The 15,560-nt window shown below is 49.6% G+C and overlaps 1 protein-coding gene and 1 long non-coding RNA gene across 3 annotated transcripts in view; one reads left to right on the top strand and one right to left on the bottom strand.

The window, feature by feature from the left end:
* The window catches only part of LOC139278301 (uncharacterized), a 113,059-nt gene that overhangs the window by 49,657 nt on the left and 47,842 nt on the right, over positions 1 to 15,560 (bottom strand). The window lies entirely within an intron of this gene.
* LOC139279046 (polysialoglycoprotein-like) lies at positions 7,754 to 8,614 on the top strand. The gene has a single exon (XM_070898373.1). The coding sequence runs from the start codon at positions 7,754 to 7,756 to the stop codon at positions 8,612 to 8,614; it is 861 nt and encodes a 286-aa protein (XP_070754474.1).

Raw genomic sequence — 15,560 nt, forward strand, 5'->3', positions numbered from 1 at the left:
TGGTGGTTAAAAACAGAGAGACAGACTATTATCTGAATGGTGACAGATTAGGAAAAGGGGAGGTGCAACGAGACCTGAGTTTCATGGTACATCAGTCATTGAAGGTTGGCATGCAGGTACAGCAGGCAGTTAAGAAAGCAAATGGCATGTTGGCCTTCATAGCGAGGGGATTTGAGTACAGGGGCAGGGAGGTGTTGCTACAGTTGTACAGGGCATTGGTGAGGCCACACCTGGAGTATTGTGTACAGTTTTGGTCTCCTAACCTGAGGAAGGACATTCTTGCTATTGAGGGAGTGCAGCGAAGGTTCACCAGACTGATTCCCGGGATGGCGGGACTGACCTATCAAGAAAGACCGGATCAACTGGGCTTGTATTCACTGGAGTTCAGAAGAATGAGAGGAGACCTCATAGAAACGTTTAAAATTCTGATGGGTTTAGACAGGTTAGATGCAGGAAGAATGTTCCCAATGTTGGGGAAGTCCAGAACCAGGGGTCACAGTCTAAGGATAAGGGGTAAGCCATTTAGGACCAAGATGAGGAGGAACTTCTTCACCCAGAGAGTGGTGAACCTGTGGAATTCTCTACCACAGAAAGTTGTTGAGGCCAATTCACTAAATATATTCAAAAAGGAGTTAGATGTAGTCCTTACTACTAAGGGGATCAAGGGGTATGGTGAGAAAGCAGTAATGGGGTACTGAAGTTGCATGTTCAGCCATGAACTCATTGAATGGCGGTGCAGGCTAGAAGGGCCGAATGGCCTGCTCCTGCACCTATTTTCTATGTTTCTATGTTTCTATGACTCAAGAGTCCCCAACAAAGAATGAATGCAAAGCAATTCACACCTTGTTGGCATTGTTGAGGCTTCCATTCAGCCTATTCATGCCACTTCAAATGGTATGTTCACAAGAGCTGTGGAACAATGGGGCACCTCCAACGAGCTTGCAGACGAGCTGTAAGCTCTGCAAAACCTGTAACCACCACATGGCAGAGGAAGATCGGTCCATGGTGGATCAAAGCAATTTCGAGTCTCAGAGAGGAGGCAGATGCTGAAGTACACAGGGGTGCACACATTTTCGATGAAATGTCCAACTATAATGCTGAATGTAAAGTTGAATTGCTAACCCGTAGCCATGGAACTGGACACTGGCACTAGCAAATCCATCATGAGTAAAAAGATGTTTGAGAGACTGTGGTGCAACAAGGCACTCAGACCAGCCCTGAGCCCCATCCACACGAAACTGAAAACGTACACCAAAGAGCTCATCACTGTCCTGGGCAGCGCCATGGTCAAGGTCACTTACAAGGGCACGGTGCATGAACTACCACTCTGGATTGTCCTGGGAGATGGCCCCACACTGCTTGGAAGGAGCTGGCTGGGTAAAATCCGCTGGAAGTGGGATGACATCCGACGTTATCACATGTCGATGAGGCCTCATGTACCTAGGTTCTTCACAAATTTCCTTCCCTTTTTGAGCCAGGCATTAGAAACTTTTCCGGGGTGAATGTACGGATCCATTTGGTCCCAGAGGCACCACCCATTCACCACAAGGCGCGAGCGGTACCTCACATGATGAGGGAGAGAGTGGAAATCAAGCTGGACAGGCTGCAACGCGACGGCGTCATCTCCCCAGTGGAATTCAGTGAGTGGGCCAGCCTGATTGTTCCAGCACTCAAAAGTGATGGCACAGTCAGGATTTATGGCGATTATAAAGTAACTGTTAATCGTTTCTCATTACACGACCAATACCCGCTACCTAAAGCAGACGACCTATTTGCAACGCTGGCAGGAGGCAAGACGATCACCAAGCTCGACCTGACTTCGGCCTACATAATGGTGGAGCTGGAGGAGTCTTCGAAGCGCGTCACCTGCATCAACACGCACAAGGGACTGTTCATCTACAATAGATGCCAGTTTGGAATTCGGTCGGCTGCAGCGATCTTCCAGAGAAACTTGGAGTGCCTACTCAAGTCGGTACCACGCACGGTGGTTTTTCAGGACGACATATTGGTCACGAGTTGGGACACCGTTGAGCACCTACAAAACCTGGAGAAGGTCCTCCAGCAACTGGATCGCATAGGGCTGGGGCTGAAGAGGTCGAGATGCGTCTTCATGGCAACAGAAGTGGAGTTTTTGGGGAGAAAGATCGTGACGGACGGCATTCGGCCCACAGATGCCAAAACAGAGACTATCAGGAATGCGCCCAGGCCACAGAATGTCACGGAGCTGCGATCGCTCCTGGGACTCCTCAACTATCTTGGTAACTTCCTACCGGGGTTAAGCATCCTCTTCGAGCTCCTACATGTGTTATTGCATAAAGGTGAGAACTGGATATGGGGAAAAAACAAGTAATTGCTTTTGAGAAAGCCAGAAACATTTTTTTCTCCAACAAGCTTCTTGTATTGTAGAACCCATGTAAAAGACTTGTGCTAGCATGTGATGCGTCGTCGTATGGTGTCGGGTGTGTATTACAACAAGCTAACATTGCGGGGAAGTTGCAACCTGTCGCCTATGCTTCTAGGAGCTTGTCTAAGGCCGAGAGGGCCAACAGCATGATTCAGAAAGAGGCATTAGCATGTGTGTTCAGGGTAAAGAAAATGCATCAGTACCTGTTTGGCCTCAAATTTGAACTGGAAACCGATCACAAGCCCCTCATATCCCTGTTCGCTGAAAACAAGGGGATAAATACTAATGCCTCAGCCCGCATACAAAGGTGGGCGCTCGCGCTATCAGCATATAACTATACCATCCGCCACAGGCCAGGCACCGAGAACTGTGCGAATGCTCTCAGTCGGCTACCATTGCCCACCATGGGGGTGGAAATGGCGCAGCCTGCAAACTTGTTGATGGTGGCGCAGCCCACAGACTTGTTGATGGTTATGGAAGCATTTGAAAGTGATAAATCACCTGTCACGGCCCGCCAGATTAGTACTTGGAGCAGCCAAGATCCTCTGCTGTTCCTAGTAAAAAAAAACTGTGTACTGCATGGGAGCTGGGCCAGCATCCCCGTTGAAATGCAAGAGCTAATCAAGCTGTTCCAGCGGCGAAAGGACGAGCTATCCATTCAGGCAGACTGCCTGTTGTGGGGTAACCGTGTAGTGCTACCCAAAAAGGGTAGGGAGACATTCATCTCGGATCTCCACAGCACACACCCGGGTATAGTAATGATGAAAGCGATAGCCAGATCCCACGTCTGGTGGCCCGGTATCGACTCTGAGTTAAGAATCCTGTGTACGGCAATGCAGCATGTGTGCTCAGTTGAGCAACGCGCCCAGAGAGGCAATACTAAGTTTGTAGTCCTGGTCCTCCAGACCATGGTCGAGGATCCATGTCGACTATGCGGGCCCATTTCTCGGTAAAATGTTCCTGGTGGTGGTGGATGCTTTTTCAAAATGGATTGAATAGAAACATAGAAACATAGAAACATAGAAAATAGGTGCAGGAGTAGGCCATTCGGCCCTTCTAGCCTGCACCGCCATTCAATGAGTTCATGGCTGAACATGCAACTTCAGTACCCATTCCTGCTTTCTCGCCATACCCCTTGATCCCCCTAGTAATAGAAACATGAATGTGAAATAATGTCGGGAAGCAACGCCACCGCCATCATTGAAAGCCTGAGGGCCATGTTTGCCACCCACGGCCTGCCTGACATACTAGTCAGTGACAATGGGCCATGTTTCACCAGTGCCGAATTTAAAGAATTCATGACCCGCAATGGGATCAAACATGGCTCTACGGCCACGTTTAAACCAGCCTCCAATGGGCAGGCAGAGCGGGCAGTACAAACAATCAAACAGAGCCTTAAACGAGTCACAGAAGGCTCACTCCAAACCCGCCTGTCCCGAGTACTGCTCAGCTACCGCACGAGACCCCACTCGCTTACAGGGGTGCCCCTGGCTGAGCTACTCATGAAAAGGACACTTAAAACCAGACACTCGCTGGTTCACCCCAACCTGCATGATCAGGTAGAGAGCAGGCGACAGCAACAAAATGTAAACGATGGTCGCGCCACTGTGTCACGGGAAATTGATCTGAATGACCCTGTTTATGTGCTAAACTATGGACATGGTCCCAAGTGGATCGTGGGCACGGTGATAGCTAAAGAAGGGAGTAGGGTGTTTGTAGTCAAACTAGACAATGGACAAATTTGCAGAAAGTACCTGGACCAAACGAGGCTGCAGTTCACAGACTGCCCTGAACAACTCACAGCAGACACCACCTTTTTCGAGCCCACAACACACACCCAAAGGATCAACGACACCACGCCGGACCAGGAAATTGAACCATCATGCCCAACAGCCCAGCAAGACCAGGCTCACCCAGCAGCCCTGCAAGCCCAACAACACGCCAGCCCAGCGAAGCCACAGCCAACACACCAGAACAGACATTTGTACCGAGGCAGTCCACCAGGGAAAGAAAGGCTCCCAACTGCCTCACCTTGTAAATAGTTTTCACTTTGACTTTGGGGGGGGAGTGATGTTGTGTATCTGTAAAGCATACGCTCCCATGTTCCGCCACCAGGGAGCGCATCTCCTGAAGTCCCAAGGGATCCCAGCATCCCTTAGGAGCACTGTATATAAGCTGGCCCCTAAGGCCTGTTCCTCACTCTGGAGTGTCTTAATAAAGACTAAGGTCACTGTTACTTTAACCATCCTGTGTGCAGTCTCATCTGTGTTAGGAACACAACAGGCTCGACATCTATTTTTGTCTGATTATGCTTCTGTGTAGAACCTTGGGACATTTTTCTACATTAAGGCACTATATAAATGCAAACTGTTGTTGTTGTAGTAAAGAGACCAACAACCAAAAAATTCCCCATGCCAATGTAAGATTTGTTGGAAGATGGCACGATGCTTTCGTCCTTCAGAATTCAGCCCTCCTTGAGTTCTTCCAGTCTTGTGGGTGATGACATTTTCCCATGCTGCCGCGGATAATGATCCCTCTAAGAGTTGCATGAATAGCAGCAGAAGAGCATTAAAATGAGGCATATTCCTCTACTAGAGTGGTCATCAAGAGGACCATCAGGATCTTAAAGGGATGCTCTCGCTGCCTACCTCGTCAAAAAGGGGCTCTGCAATATGTTCCAAATTGTGTGTGATTCCCCCTACCTGGGTGGGGTGAAGGTGGGAGATGGCCGTGGCGGGTGACGAACCCGCTCCTGCGGCGATCCTGGCCAAAAATAAGATTTTACATAATGGTCCTTGTTGGGCCTGTCCTGCGTGTTTCCCGTTCCATTTAATGGGGGCAAGTCTGGTGACATCACCGGATGACCAGCTTCTTGCCAATATATTTACAGGGGCCATGGGCCCGTTTGCTGAGAGTTGGATTTTCTTTTGTGAAGCTTGTGTTATTGAGTGGAGATCTGTATTCTGACGTCTGAAAGGCAGAAATCTGCACCTCATTTCAATGATGAGTCCCTCCAGCATCTTGTTGAGGGAATGAGGGCATGTAGGGAGCTTCTCTTCCCTGCGGATGGCAGGAAGAGGCCTCCCCAACAGACTAAATCAGCGTGGCTTACTATAGCTGAAGAGATTACGGTGAATTCAGTAGTGCCTTACATCTGGGTACAGTGCAGGAAAAGGTTAAATGATCTTCTAAGATCAGAAAAAGTGAGTATAAACATACATTTATCTTGATGATGCTGTGCCTGTCATCACATCCCCACCACTGTGCATTGCCAACAATACTCCTGCACAAAGTTACTCAGCCCAAGATCCCTTAGACCTTCATCCATCCTTCTCTCTCTATTTACATTATAAGCTCCCCATCTTTATTTCCACCCCTCACACTCAGCATCATCATTATGCAATGAAAGCAAGTAACAGCACAAAAGGAGGCGACGGTATCGCCAAGCCACTCTGTCAAAGTCTCCCCGTGAAGCTGTATGTCATTCCATTAATGACAGTCATTCCATCAGTTTCTTTAAACCTTCTCTTCTTTGCCTCCTTGCAGAAAAAGATTGCCCACAATAAGAGGGAGAGGGAGAGAACGGGAGGAGGCCCTTGGTGTGTATTGCTCTGGTACATTAAATGTATGATAAGTACAATGGTGCACCACAGAGGGCGCTGTGGTGGGAGACCTGAAAGTACCTGCATGAGGCAGTATAAAAGGCTGCCCACCACACCTGTGGAGCACTCTGGAGTTACACAATAAAGGACTAAGGTCACAGCAGTTAGATTTACACCAGACCGTGTGGAGTCAGTGATTTGTGTGCTACATACACCACATTGGCAACGAGGAAGCGGACGAACTCCATGCAACCATGGCTACTCTGGGCTCGCTAAAGAATTTTACCATGGGCAATGATTGGGAAGGCCTTTACGGAAAGACTCGAGTACTACTTCGCAGCAAACGACCTGACGGGAAGCACGGACGCAATGAAGACAAGCGTAAGGTGATATTGCTTTCCAGTTATGGCGATGAGGTTTACTGTCTCGTCAGCAATTTGCTGGCACCCGGGAGCGCCAGGGACAAGTAATATGAGGAGCTGGTCGCACTCATTCGTGACCAGTTGAAACCGAAGGAGAGCATCCTCATGGCCAGATACAAATTTTACCATCACTGCAGACCCGAGGGCCAGGATGTCACCAAATATGCTGCGGACCTCAGGAGACTCACGGCGCCGTGTGATTTTGGCACACACCTTGACTAGGTGTTGCAGGACGTTTTCGTTATGGGGATTGGCCACAAAGGCCTCCTTCACAAGCTGCTAGCCATGGAACCCACAGTCACCTTGACAAAGGCCATCACCATCAGCCGGGCATATATGACCTTGACTTGCAGCACCAAACAAATGATCCACACAGTCTCGAACCCGGCAGGCACTGTCCACAGGATAGCACCCACCACAGACAAAACTGCAGAACATGGCTCTGCCCGGGGCATAGAGCACGGACCGCGAGGTCCTGGAACTCAGAGTGCGCTGAAAGGGGGCTAATCGAGTAGCACCATGCTGGCGCTGCGGAGGAAGCCATGGGGCTCACCGGTGCAGGTTTGCGGAGCATACGTGCAATACCTGGAACACGAAAGGCCACCTTCAGCGTATGTGCAAAAGAAATCGGACTCACCGCGTGGCTGAGGAGCTGGGGGATGATCTACTGTTCACCGAGGAGCAGGCAGAAGAAGATGAGGTGTTGGGACTGTATATGTGCACCGACGATTCGCCCCCAGTGATAATGGAAGCAAAAATTGACGGCGCCCCAGTGAGTATGGCAGTGGATATGGGATCGGGTCCGTCGTTGATGAGTCAGAGAACTTTTGATGAACTGTGGGGTAACCCGGCCGCACGACCCATGCTGGTCCTGGTCTCGGCAAAGCTGCATACCTACACCAAGGAACTGATACCTGTTCTCGGCAGAGCGGATGTGCAGGTATCTCATGGGGGCGAAACGCACGGTTTGCCCTTATGGGTCATTGCAGGTGATGGGCCAACGCTACTCGGCAAAAGATGGATGGGAAAAGTCCGTGGGAGCTGGGAAGACTTCACTCCTCCACAGACTGCTGCTCCTCGGGTCCCCAAAGAGCAGCGCCAACCGAGCTGGAGCTGCAGCCTAAATCCACACACAGGCGACAGCAGCCCAGAACTCCTGACCCCAAACAATCCTGCAGCCTCAGCCTCCACAGATAAGCAGACCCTGGAAGAACAAAGTTCCAGGTGAGCCTTCACCCTGGAAGAACAGGTATTGCTGAGGTGCAGGCCTATTGCTGGGATGCGGGCTGGTGGGGCGCTGCGGGCGAGAAGTGGGAGGCCCATCAATGGCCGGCGGATCCGGGGGGCCCATGAGAAACAGTCGGGTGGCGGCAGCGGCTGCGATGGTGGCGGCCACGGCGGCCTCAGGAGAGGAGGCCACGGCGGCCTCAGGAGAGGAGGCCACGGCGGCCTCAGGAGAGGCGACCACGGCGGCCTCAGGAGAGGAGGCCACGTCAGGAGAGGCGACCACGGCGGCCTCAGGAGAGGAGGCCACGGCGGCCTCAAGAGAGGAGGCCACGGCGGCCGCAGGAGAGGAGGCCACGGCGGCCGCAGGAGAGGCGGCCACGGCGGCCGCAGGAGAGGAGGCCACGGCGGCCTCAGGAGAGGCGGCCACGGCGGCCTCAGGAGAGGGGGCCCCGGCGGCCGCAGGAGAGGAGGCCACGGCGGCCTCAGGAGAGGGGGCCCCGGCGGCCTCAGGAGAGGAGGCCACGGCGGCCTCAGGAGAGGCGGCCACGGCGGCCTCAGGAGAGGGGGCCCCGGCGGCCGCAGGAGAGGAGGCCACGGCGGCCTCAGGAGAGGAGGCCACGGCGGCCTCAGGAGAGGCGGCCACGGCGGCCTCAGGAGAGGAGGCCACGGCGGCCTCAGGAGAGGAGGCCACGGCGGCCGCAGGAGAGGCGGCCACGGCGGCCTCAGGAGAGGAGGCCACGGCGGCCTCAGGAGAGGAGGCCACGGCGGCCTCAGGAGAGGGGGCCCCGGCGGCCTCAGGAGAGGAGGCCATGGCGGCCTCAGGAGAGGAGGCCACGGCGGCCTCAGGAGAGGAGGCCACGTTGGGAGTGGAGGCTGCAGCGGCGGCGGGCGCGACTCGGAGGGACGTGGGGCAGAGCGGCGGATGCGGCAGCAAGCACGGAGCGACTCACTGTGACTGATCGAGTCCAGGGAGCCACTGCTGCAAGAGGGATTGATCTGGGCCGTTTTGCTTTTTCCCTTTCCCTCCTTCCTTGTTTCTCCTTCTTTCTTTGCCAGCGAGCTCAAGATGGTGGGGAGCCTCGTGGCAACGGAGACAAAGGCCAGCAGAACACCCAAGATGGCGGTGCCTAAAAGGAAGCCTCGTGGGAGCCACAAGATGGCGTCTTAAAAGGGAAATGCTCCCGGGAGTCTTAAAAGGGCCTTACACCACTGCGGTCCCCACATAAAGACTTTTGGAGTTTTGTAATGCTAGAGCGAGTCTAAGTGTGCTATGTGAATGTAGAATGATGGATTTATGACAAGAATTAATATTTTAATGCTGCGTGGTCACTATGTTTAAAATAATGGACATGAATTGCGAATTACGATAAGAGTTAATATCTCAATGCTGAATGGTCACTGTGTTTAAATTCAGGGACATGGATCCGTGACCAACATTACCAATGGGCTAATGCATTTTTCGATTTAGGGGATTCAAGCAACGGCTTTTTGAATTGGGGGGGGGGAAGTGATGTTGTGTATTGCTCTGGTACATTAAATGTATGATAAGTACAATGGTGCACCACAGAGGGCGCTGTGATGGGAGACCTGAAAGTACCTGCACGAGGCAGTATAAAAGGCTGCCCACCACACCTGTGGAGCACTCTGGAGCTGTTCAATAAAGGACTAAGGTCACAGCAGTTAGATCAACACCAGACCGTGTGGAGTCAGTGATTTGTGTGCTACATACGCCACAGCCCTTAGTTGATCTTTCATTTTTCAAGTGCGGAGGAGGCAGCACTCGATATTGGTGTTGTGGTGGAGGTTCGGGAAGTGGGGGACGGAGAGAGGGGTTTAAGAGAAGAAGTTAGTGACAGAATTATTATTCATACAGTTGCATGCCTTTCATCAGTCACTCACATGGGGCGTTTTGTGATCAGAAAATGAATGGTGATGATGTGCATAATGGTATGTGTCTGCAATTGAGATGTCATCTATTTAAATCTTTACACTCCAACAGGTTAATCAGGAGCACCCCCCCCCCCTCCCCCCACCCCACCTTCCCTCCCACTGCAGGTCCAAGAGGAACAAGAATCCTCAGAGGAGCCTCCTGCCTCTGAGAGCGCTGCGTCACCTCACAGAACGCAAACCAGCACCAGCGCAATTCGCACACCTCGGTGGGATCATCGCGGGATAGAGTAATGTTGTCACAGATCACAAGTAAGCAAGAACAGATGGTGGAGACAGTGACAGCAGTGGAAACTTCTCTTCGGAGGGCCATTTTATAAGCACTGCAAACACAGTGCACCAGCAGAAAAAGCTGATGGTTGGCACCGAGCGGCGGCAGCAAGATGTTCTCGGCGGAATTTCAGGATTGGGGGAGAACATCGGCGGTGCACGCTCTGATGATGCACTTAGGACCGATCGGCAGCAGCGGAGCGGCAGTGGGGGGAGTGGGTCACTGCCAGGATATCACAGGAGTGGAATTTCCAAATTGGCGGCCATTGTACTCCACAGCATGGCCACCGATTTCCAGCAGCAACAGGTCTTCAGGGCAGGTGCAATTTCGGCCCAGGTTTCTCTTTTAAATAGATGGACACCTATGGAGGATAGATGGTCATGTATGGAGGATAGATGGATATGTATGGAGGAAAGAAACCAGAGGCACATAGATGTCTTTTCTAGGAGGGATGTCAGTATAGACATGAGCCTTAATGTCTGCACTGAAGTGTAGCACGGTGCTCTCTAGCTCCTTGCTAGCAGGTGTCACATGAGAGGGATGATGGTGGGAGGGGACATGTAAGTGGTAGCTCTGCTCCAAGCACTCAGACCTCCACCCCTTTGCCAGCACCTCGGTCAGAGCCCCAGATGCATCCCCGGACAGTGATGGCCAAGTCTGCCCCTGCACAGTCGCAGGAGGAGCAGACTTTAGTGGGACCCTCGCTGGCCCCAAAACCCAGAGAACGACCGCCAAATGTGTCAGCAGAGAAGTGAACAGGCTGCCTCTACCTCTGCTGAAGACACAGGGGTAGCACCACGTAGAAGCACCCGGAAAAGAAAGATCCCACACAAATAGTCACAAATGTTATCACTCGGGTGTGTTTATCAGTATCATCATGATGGTTGTAAAATATGGAGTTATGTAATTAAATCATTTCTTTGTCACACTTTTGCCGTCGCAGCCAGATGTGTGGGATAGAATGGAGGTGGCTGAGTGTAGGGTCAGGGCTGATTTGACATGCAGCAATGATGATGATGAAAAGGAGGAAGTAGTCATTGATTGAATGGCTTATGGTGCTGGTGTGGGATGATGCCAACATGTGTACGCCTGTGCCAGGCGAATGTGGGACATCCACAAAGTTACTGGAACCTGGCATTTATGGGGGCGTCCCTGGTGGTACGAGCAGCAACCTTCTCATGCACTGGTCTTAATGGCAGTGCCAGCTTCTCCAGGTCTTCCTCATCGATGTTGCCAATCTCATGTGGCTGCTCCTCTGATGAGGCTCTTCACTCTGTGCCATCTTCATCATCTACCACTAGTCCTCGCTGCTGAGTGATGTTGTGCAGGGTGCAGCAGACCACGACTATTCTGGATACCCTCGTTGGTGCATACTGAAGGGCCCCTCCAGATTTTCCAGGCATTTGAACCACATTTTAAGCAACCGTATAGTTTGGTCGATTATACTTTTCGTGGAGATGAGGTTCTGATTGTACCGTCCATCAGCCTCGTTTGCTGGCCTCCTAAAAGGTGTCATCAGCCACATCTTGAGGGGATAGCCCTTGTCCCGAAGCAGCCAACCTGCAAGACTGGTTGGTGGTGTGAACAGCTGAGGGACGATGGAGTGGCGCAAGATGTACCAATCATGGCAGCTGCCAGGGAACTTGGTGCACATATGTATGATGGCTTTACTGTGGTTACACACCGGCTGAACGGTCAGGGAGTGGAAACCCTAGCAGTTCACAAAAGCTCTCGGATTTTGATGGGGTGCCCTGATCACCACATGTGTGCAGTCAATCATTCTCTGGACCCATGGGAAGTCAGCCAGAGTGGCAATGACAATCGCCCGCTCAGTCACACTGCCTTGGTCAGTGGCAAACTTTATATAGTTGGCCAACTTGTTAAACAGGGCATCGGTGACATGTGTGATGCATCTGTGGGCGGCAGACTGAGAAATTCCTGAGGCGAAGATGTTGAGGGCAAGGATGACTACTAATGGGTATCTACCCCTTCCTCTGAGCTGCAGGTCTTCCTCCAGCAATACACAAAGGTCGGTGACCACCTGGCGCGACAGGCCGAGTTCCCTTCGGTACTGCTGCTCCGTCATGTTCAGATAGCTGATCCTCTGCCTGTAGACCCTGTGCTGGTGGTAATGCCTCCGGCATGGTGCATCTCTGCGCTGATGCTTTCCACCCTATTCACCATCAGGTGGCTCAGGGGATGGTTGGAGATCCTGTAGCTGCTGCTGGTGTGGCTGGCTCTGCTGCTCCTGCAGCTGTTCCTCATCAGACTCGGAGGACCAAGATGAGAGAGCATAAATTGTTCCCATTTCGATTCTTGATATGCCAGATCCATTTGAGTTGACAGAAGCAATCTGTCAATGGTCAGAAACGTTCCTTCAAGAAAATTACAGTGAATATAGAGTTCATTACAAACTACTCCAAAGTGTATGAAGCTGAAAAGACTCTTCCAAACACTAAAGGCTACAGCTTCTGCGATTGGAAAGTTAATAGCTGCGAAATGGTAGCATTCATACCACTTTTGCAGCTGCCACCTATTGAAAGCAATGGAGAGTCGCTGAGAACCTGATACACTTACCTGGCGTGTTCCCCGAGGGATGGCAAACTCATCAAAAAGTTGGTAAAACGGTAAGTGCGTGGTTATAATCCTCATAAATACCTTTAAACTACCTGTTAAGTACCTTAATTGACTGGCCCACCGCTTGCTGTTGGGTCTGTGAGCCACAGGCAGACTCGACTGTTAAGAAACTGATACGGAGACTGTCATGTATTCAACTAACATTGTAACCCATGTATAAGCTGACCTAAGTTGTACACCTTGAGAACATTAACCACAGGGGGTGAACTTGCGGGAGACACTCCTAAACTGGACTTTCAGGTATAAAAGGGGAAGCTCCACCCACCTTCATCACTTGAGGTCAATAAAGGTAACTGGTCACAGAGTGACCTTCTCTCAAGTATGGATCTCGTGTGCATTTATACTGTATAGTAAGGACATACCATTTGGACATATCAGAGATGGATTAAGAGCGGGCTTCCGACCCGCTGTCAATCAGGGCCATTTTGACAGCGGGCCTTCAAACCCACATCGCAGGGCTGGGAAGATTCTGGTGTATGTGTGACTGCCATAATTCATACTTCCCCACCTTCAAATAAAGGACAAAACCTTCAATCCAGTACTCATTCTAGAACATCTTTGGCCATACATAACCATGAAAATAATAATCACCTGACAAGTTAGCATGAAATTAGCGTCATTTACCATATATTCACAAAATTGAGAAAATACATCCCAATACCTCTTTATTCTTAGAACTTTAGTATTCACAATGCCTGTGTCCCCACACCAGCTTGCACACCCTGGCCCTGCAACAGGTAATAATTCTACAGTCCAAACCACACAGGAATCACTGTTGCATGAAGTGTTTGACTATTTCTCTCTAAACTTTTGATTCAACGAGATATGTGATATTGTACATTCCCTTTCCCTGCAAACGTAATTACAATTGAATAAGTTATGTGTTGCTTAATGTAATTCTGCAGGTTATTTGTCATTGACAATTTACATTATATACTTTGTCAATTTGGTCTAACTAAAAATAAATGCTATTGCACCCAATTTAATTAAAAGATGACGGCCTCATTAAAAAAATAAAATTTATTTTAAGTTCATTACAAACTTAAATACACAGAACATAATTATACTCAAACAGTATTAATCAACTACACAAACCTATGTCTGGAGCAAAGCTTTCTTCATTGCCACTCTCTACATGTAATAATTATTTAAGAACAATGAATTGTAACCTGTCCTCTGAGAACTAGTCTGCTATATCAGGTTAATTTTGATTAAATGTGGATTTATTTTCAAACATATCCCAATGGCCTCATTTACAAAGAAAAGTGAATGCAATCAGAATTCATTGAATCAAGCTTTAGTGTATGGCTTCAGCTGAATACCAGCTGCCTACTGTGCAAACATGCCCTGAAATTCCAGTAACACCATTCCCACGGGCAATCTGGTAAAATAAAGAAAAAAAATGCGCACTTACCTTTCTCTCCTGCGCCCTCTTGAACTTCCGATAGAGTGATGAAGATTCCCGGGCAGCGTATGACGTCACGCCGCCCGGGAACGCAGAGCACGCGAAGCCTGTGGCTTCTTTTGGAGTCTGCCCCCACCCACAGGAGCTGTCTAAAGGAGCTCATTTACGTAAGCCACGTCCCCGATTTATTTTACCTTCAGTGCTGCAGCTGGTTTAGAGATCACTACAAGTCTTTGAAAGGTGAGATTTTTCAATGATTTTTTAATCTTTTAGAATAGCTTAAAGATTGTCGAATATAAAAGACTTTAAAAATGTCTTGCATTTCTGAACGGGTCGTGGTTGTGCAGTGTGTAATAGCATGGCCAGCAAATAAAAAATAGCGACTTCTAAACTACATGTACAAATGAAAGGAGAAGAAAATGTTTATAAGATTGATGCCCACAAAATTTCTGGTTTGGGGGAGGATGTAAGTTGGCGGGGATAGGAATTGTTGGCTGGGCCGATGTATGACAGAACACACTGAAGAAGCAACTGCCCTCCGAGAGCAGCAGCATACAACTGACGGAATTAGGATGGGATGACAGCACTTGTCCTGAATTCCAAAACTCCTGCCCTCCCTTCTGTTCGAGAAGCTGAGCCTCTATGTAAAAGATTTGTCGGGACCCATTCACCAAGGTGGAAGTACGTGGTTGAAAGTACGCTGTTCAACTGAGATTGTTTGTGGAAACGTTTGGCTATTTTGGGACTCACAACAATTGCTGGAAAGCCTTTGCACTATTATTCTCAAGAAGCCATCCTCTACATTCTGCATTACCCGTGGAAAGCATTCTATCAACACAATTACTGAGCTAGTTACTGAGTGTCTGACTTTAAAGTTGATCATAGACAACACGGTACCTCAAATGTTATAAAAATTGGAAGATTTGAATCTCTCATTACTTTGCGAGGAAGCTGCTTGTTTCCATTTCTGCTGTTAATTTAGTTTATGTTAATGAACTCCTCAGCATCGACTGCTGCTTATGCTAAAGGCTATTGAGCTGTTTGAAGCAAAGTTTCAGGTAGATGCGTACAGAATGCAGGCTGTATGCCTGCTTTATCTCACACAGAACTTTTATGCCCTATTCCTGGGCAGAAGATCTCTAAAAGTCGGAATTTTGCACGAGAACTCATCGCACGGGCAAGACCTGTCAAGCTACAGCTAGACAGGTCGGAAAAGCCGGTTTTCAGAGCATACGCATTGCATGCTGAAAACCGGCTTTTCCGATGCCTTCCCGGGTCCATAGAAACTTCATATGGATCCGAGACATCAGAATTTCAGGGCCAATATGAAGGAGGTGGCACAATAGCATAAGTGCTCACAGCTGTAAGCTCTGTAGATGCTAATGAGTTAACCTGTCAACCAATATTTAGAATGAGTTGCACCGTTTCTCAGCTGTGTCATTAGAAATTAAATCCCACCAAAGGCAAATAACGAACAAGTATTCAATTACACAGCCTCACCCCAAGAAAGATTGTTGAATAATCCATGGAATGCCATGTGATCAAAGCATGGAAAGAGTCCACAACCTGTATGGTCACTCAAAAAATGAGAGAAATTGTCTCATAGCATGTATAAAGGAAGATAATTAAGGAAAAACAAGAGGTA

Source organism: Pristiophorus japonicus, chromosome 13 (genome assembly GCF_044704955.1).
Source record: "Pristiophorus japonicus isolate sPriJap1 chromosome 13, sPriJap1.hap1, whole genome shotgun sequence".
NCBI lineage: Eukaryota > Metazoa > Chordata > Chondrichthyes > Pristiophoridae > Pristiophorus > Pristiophorus japonicus.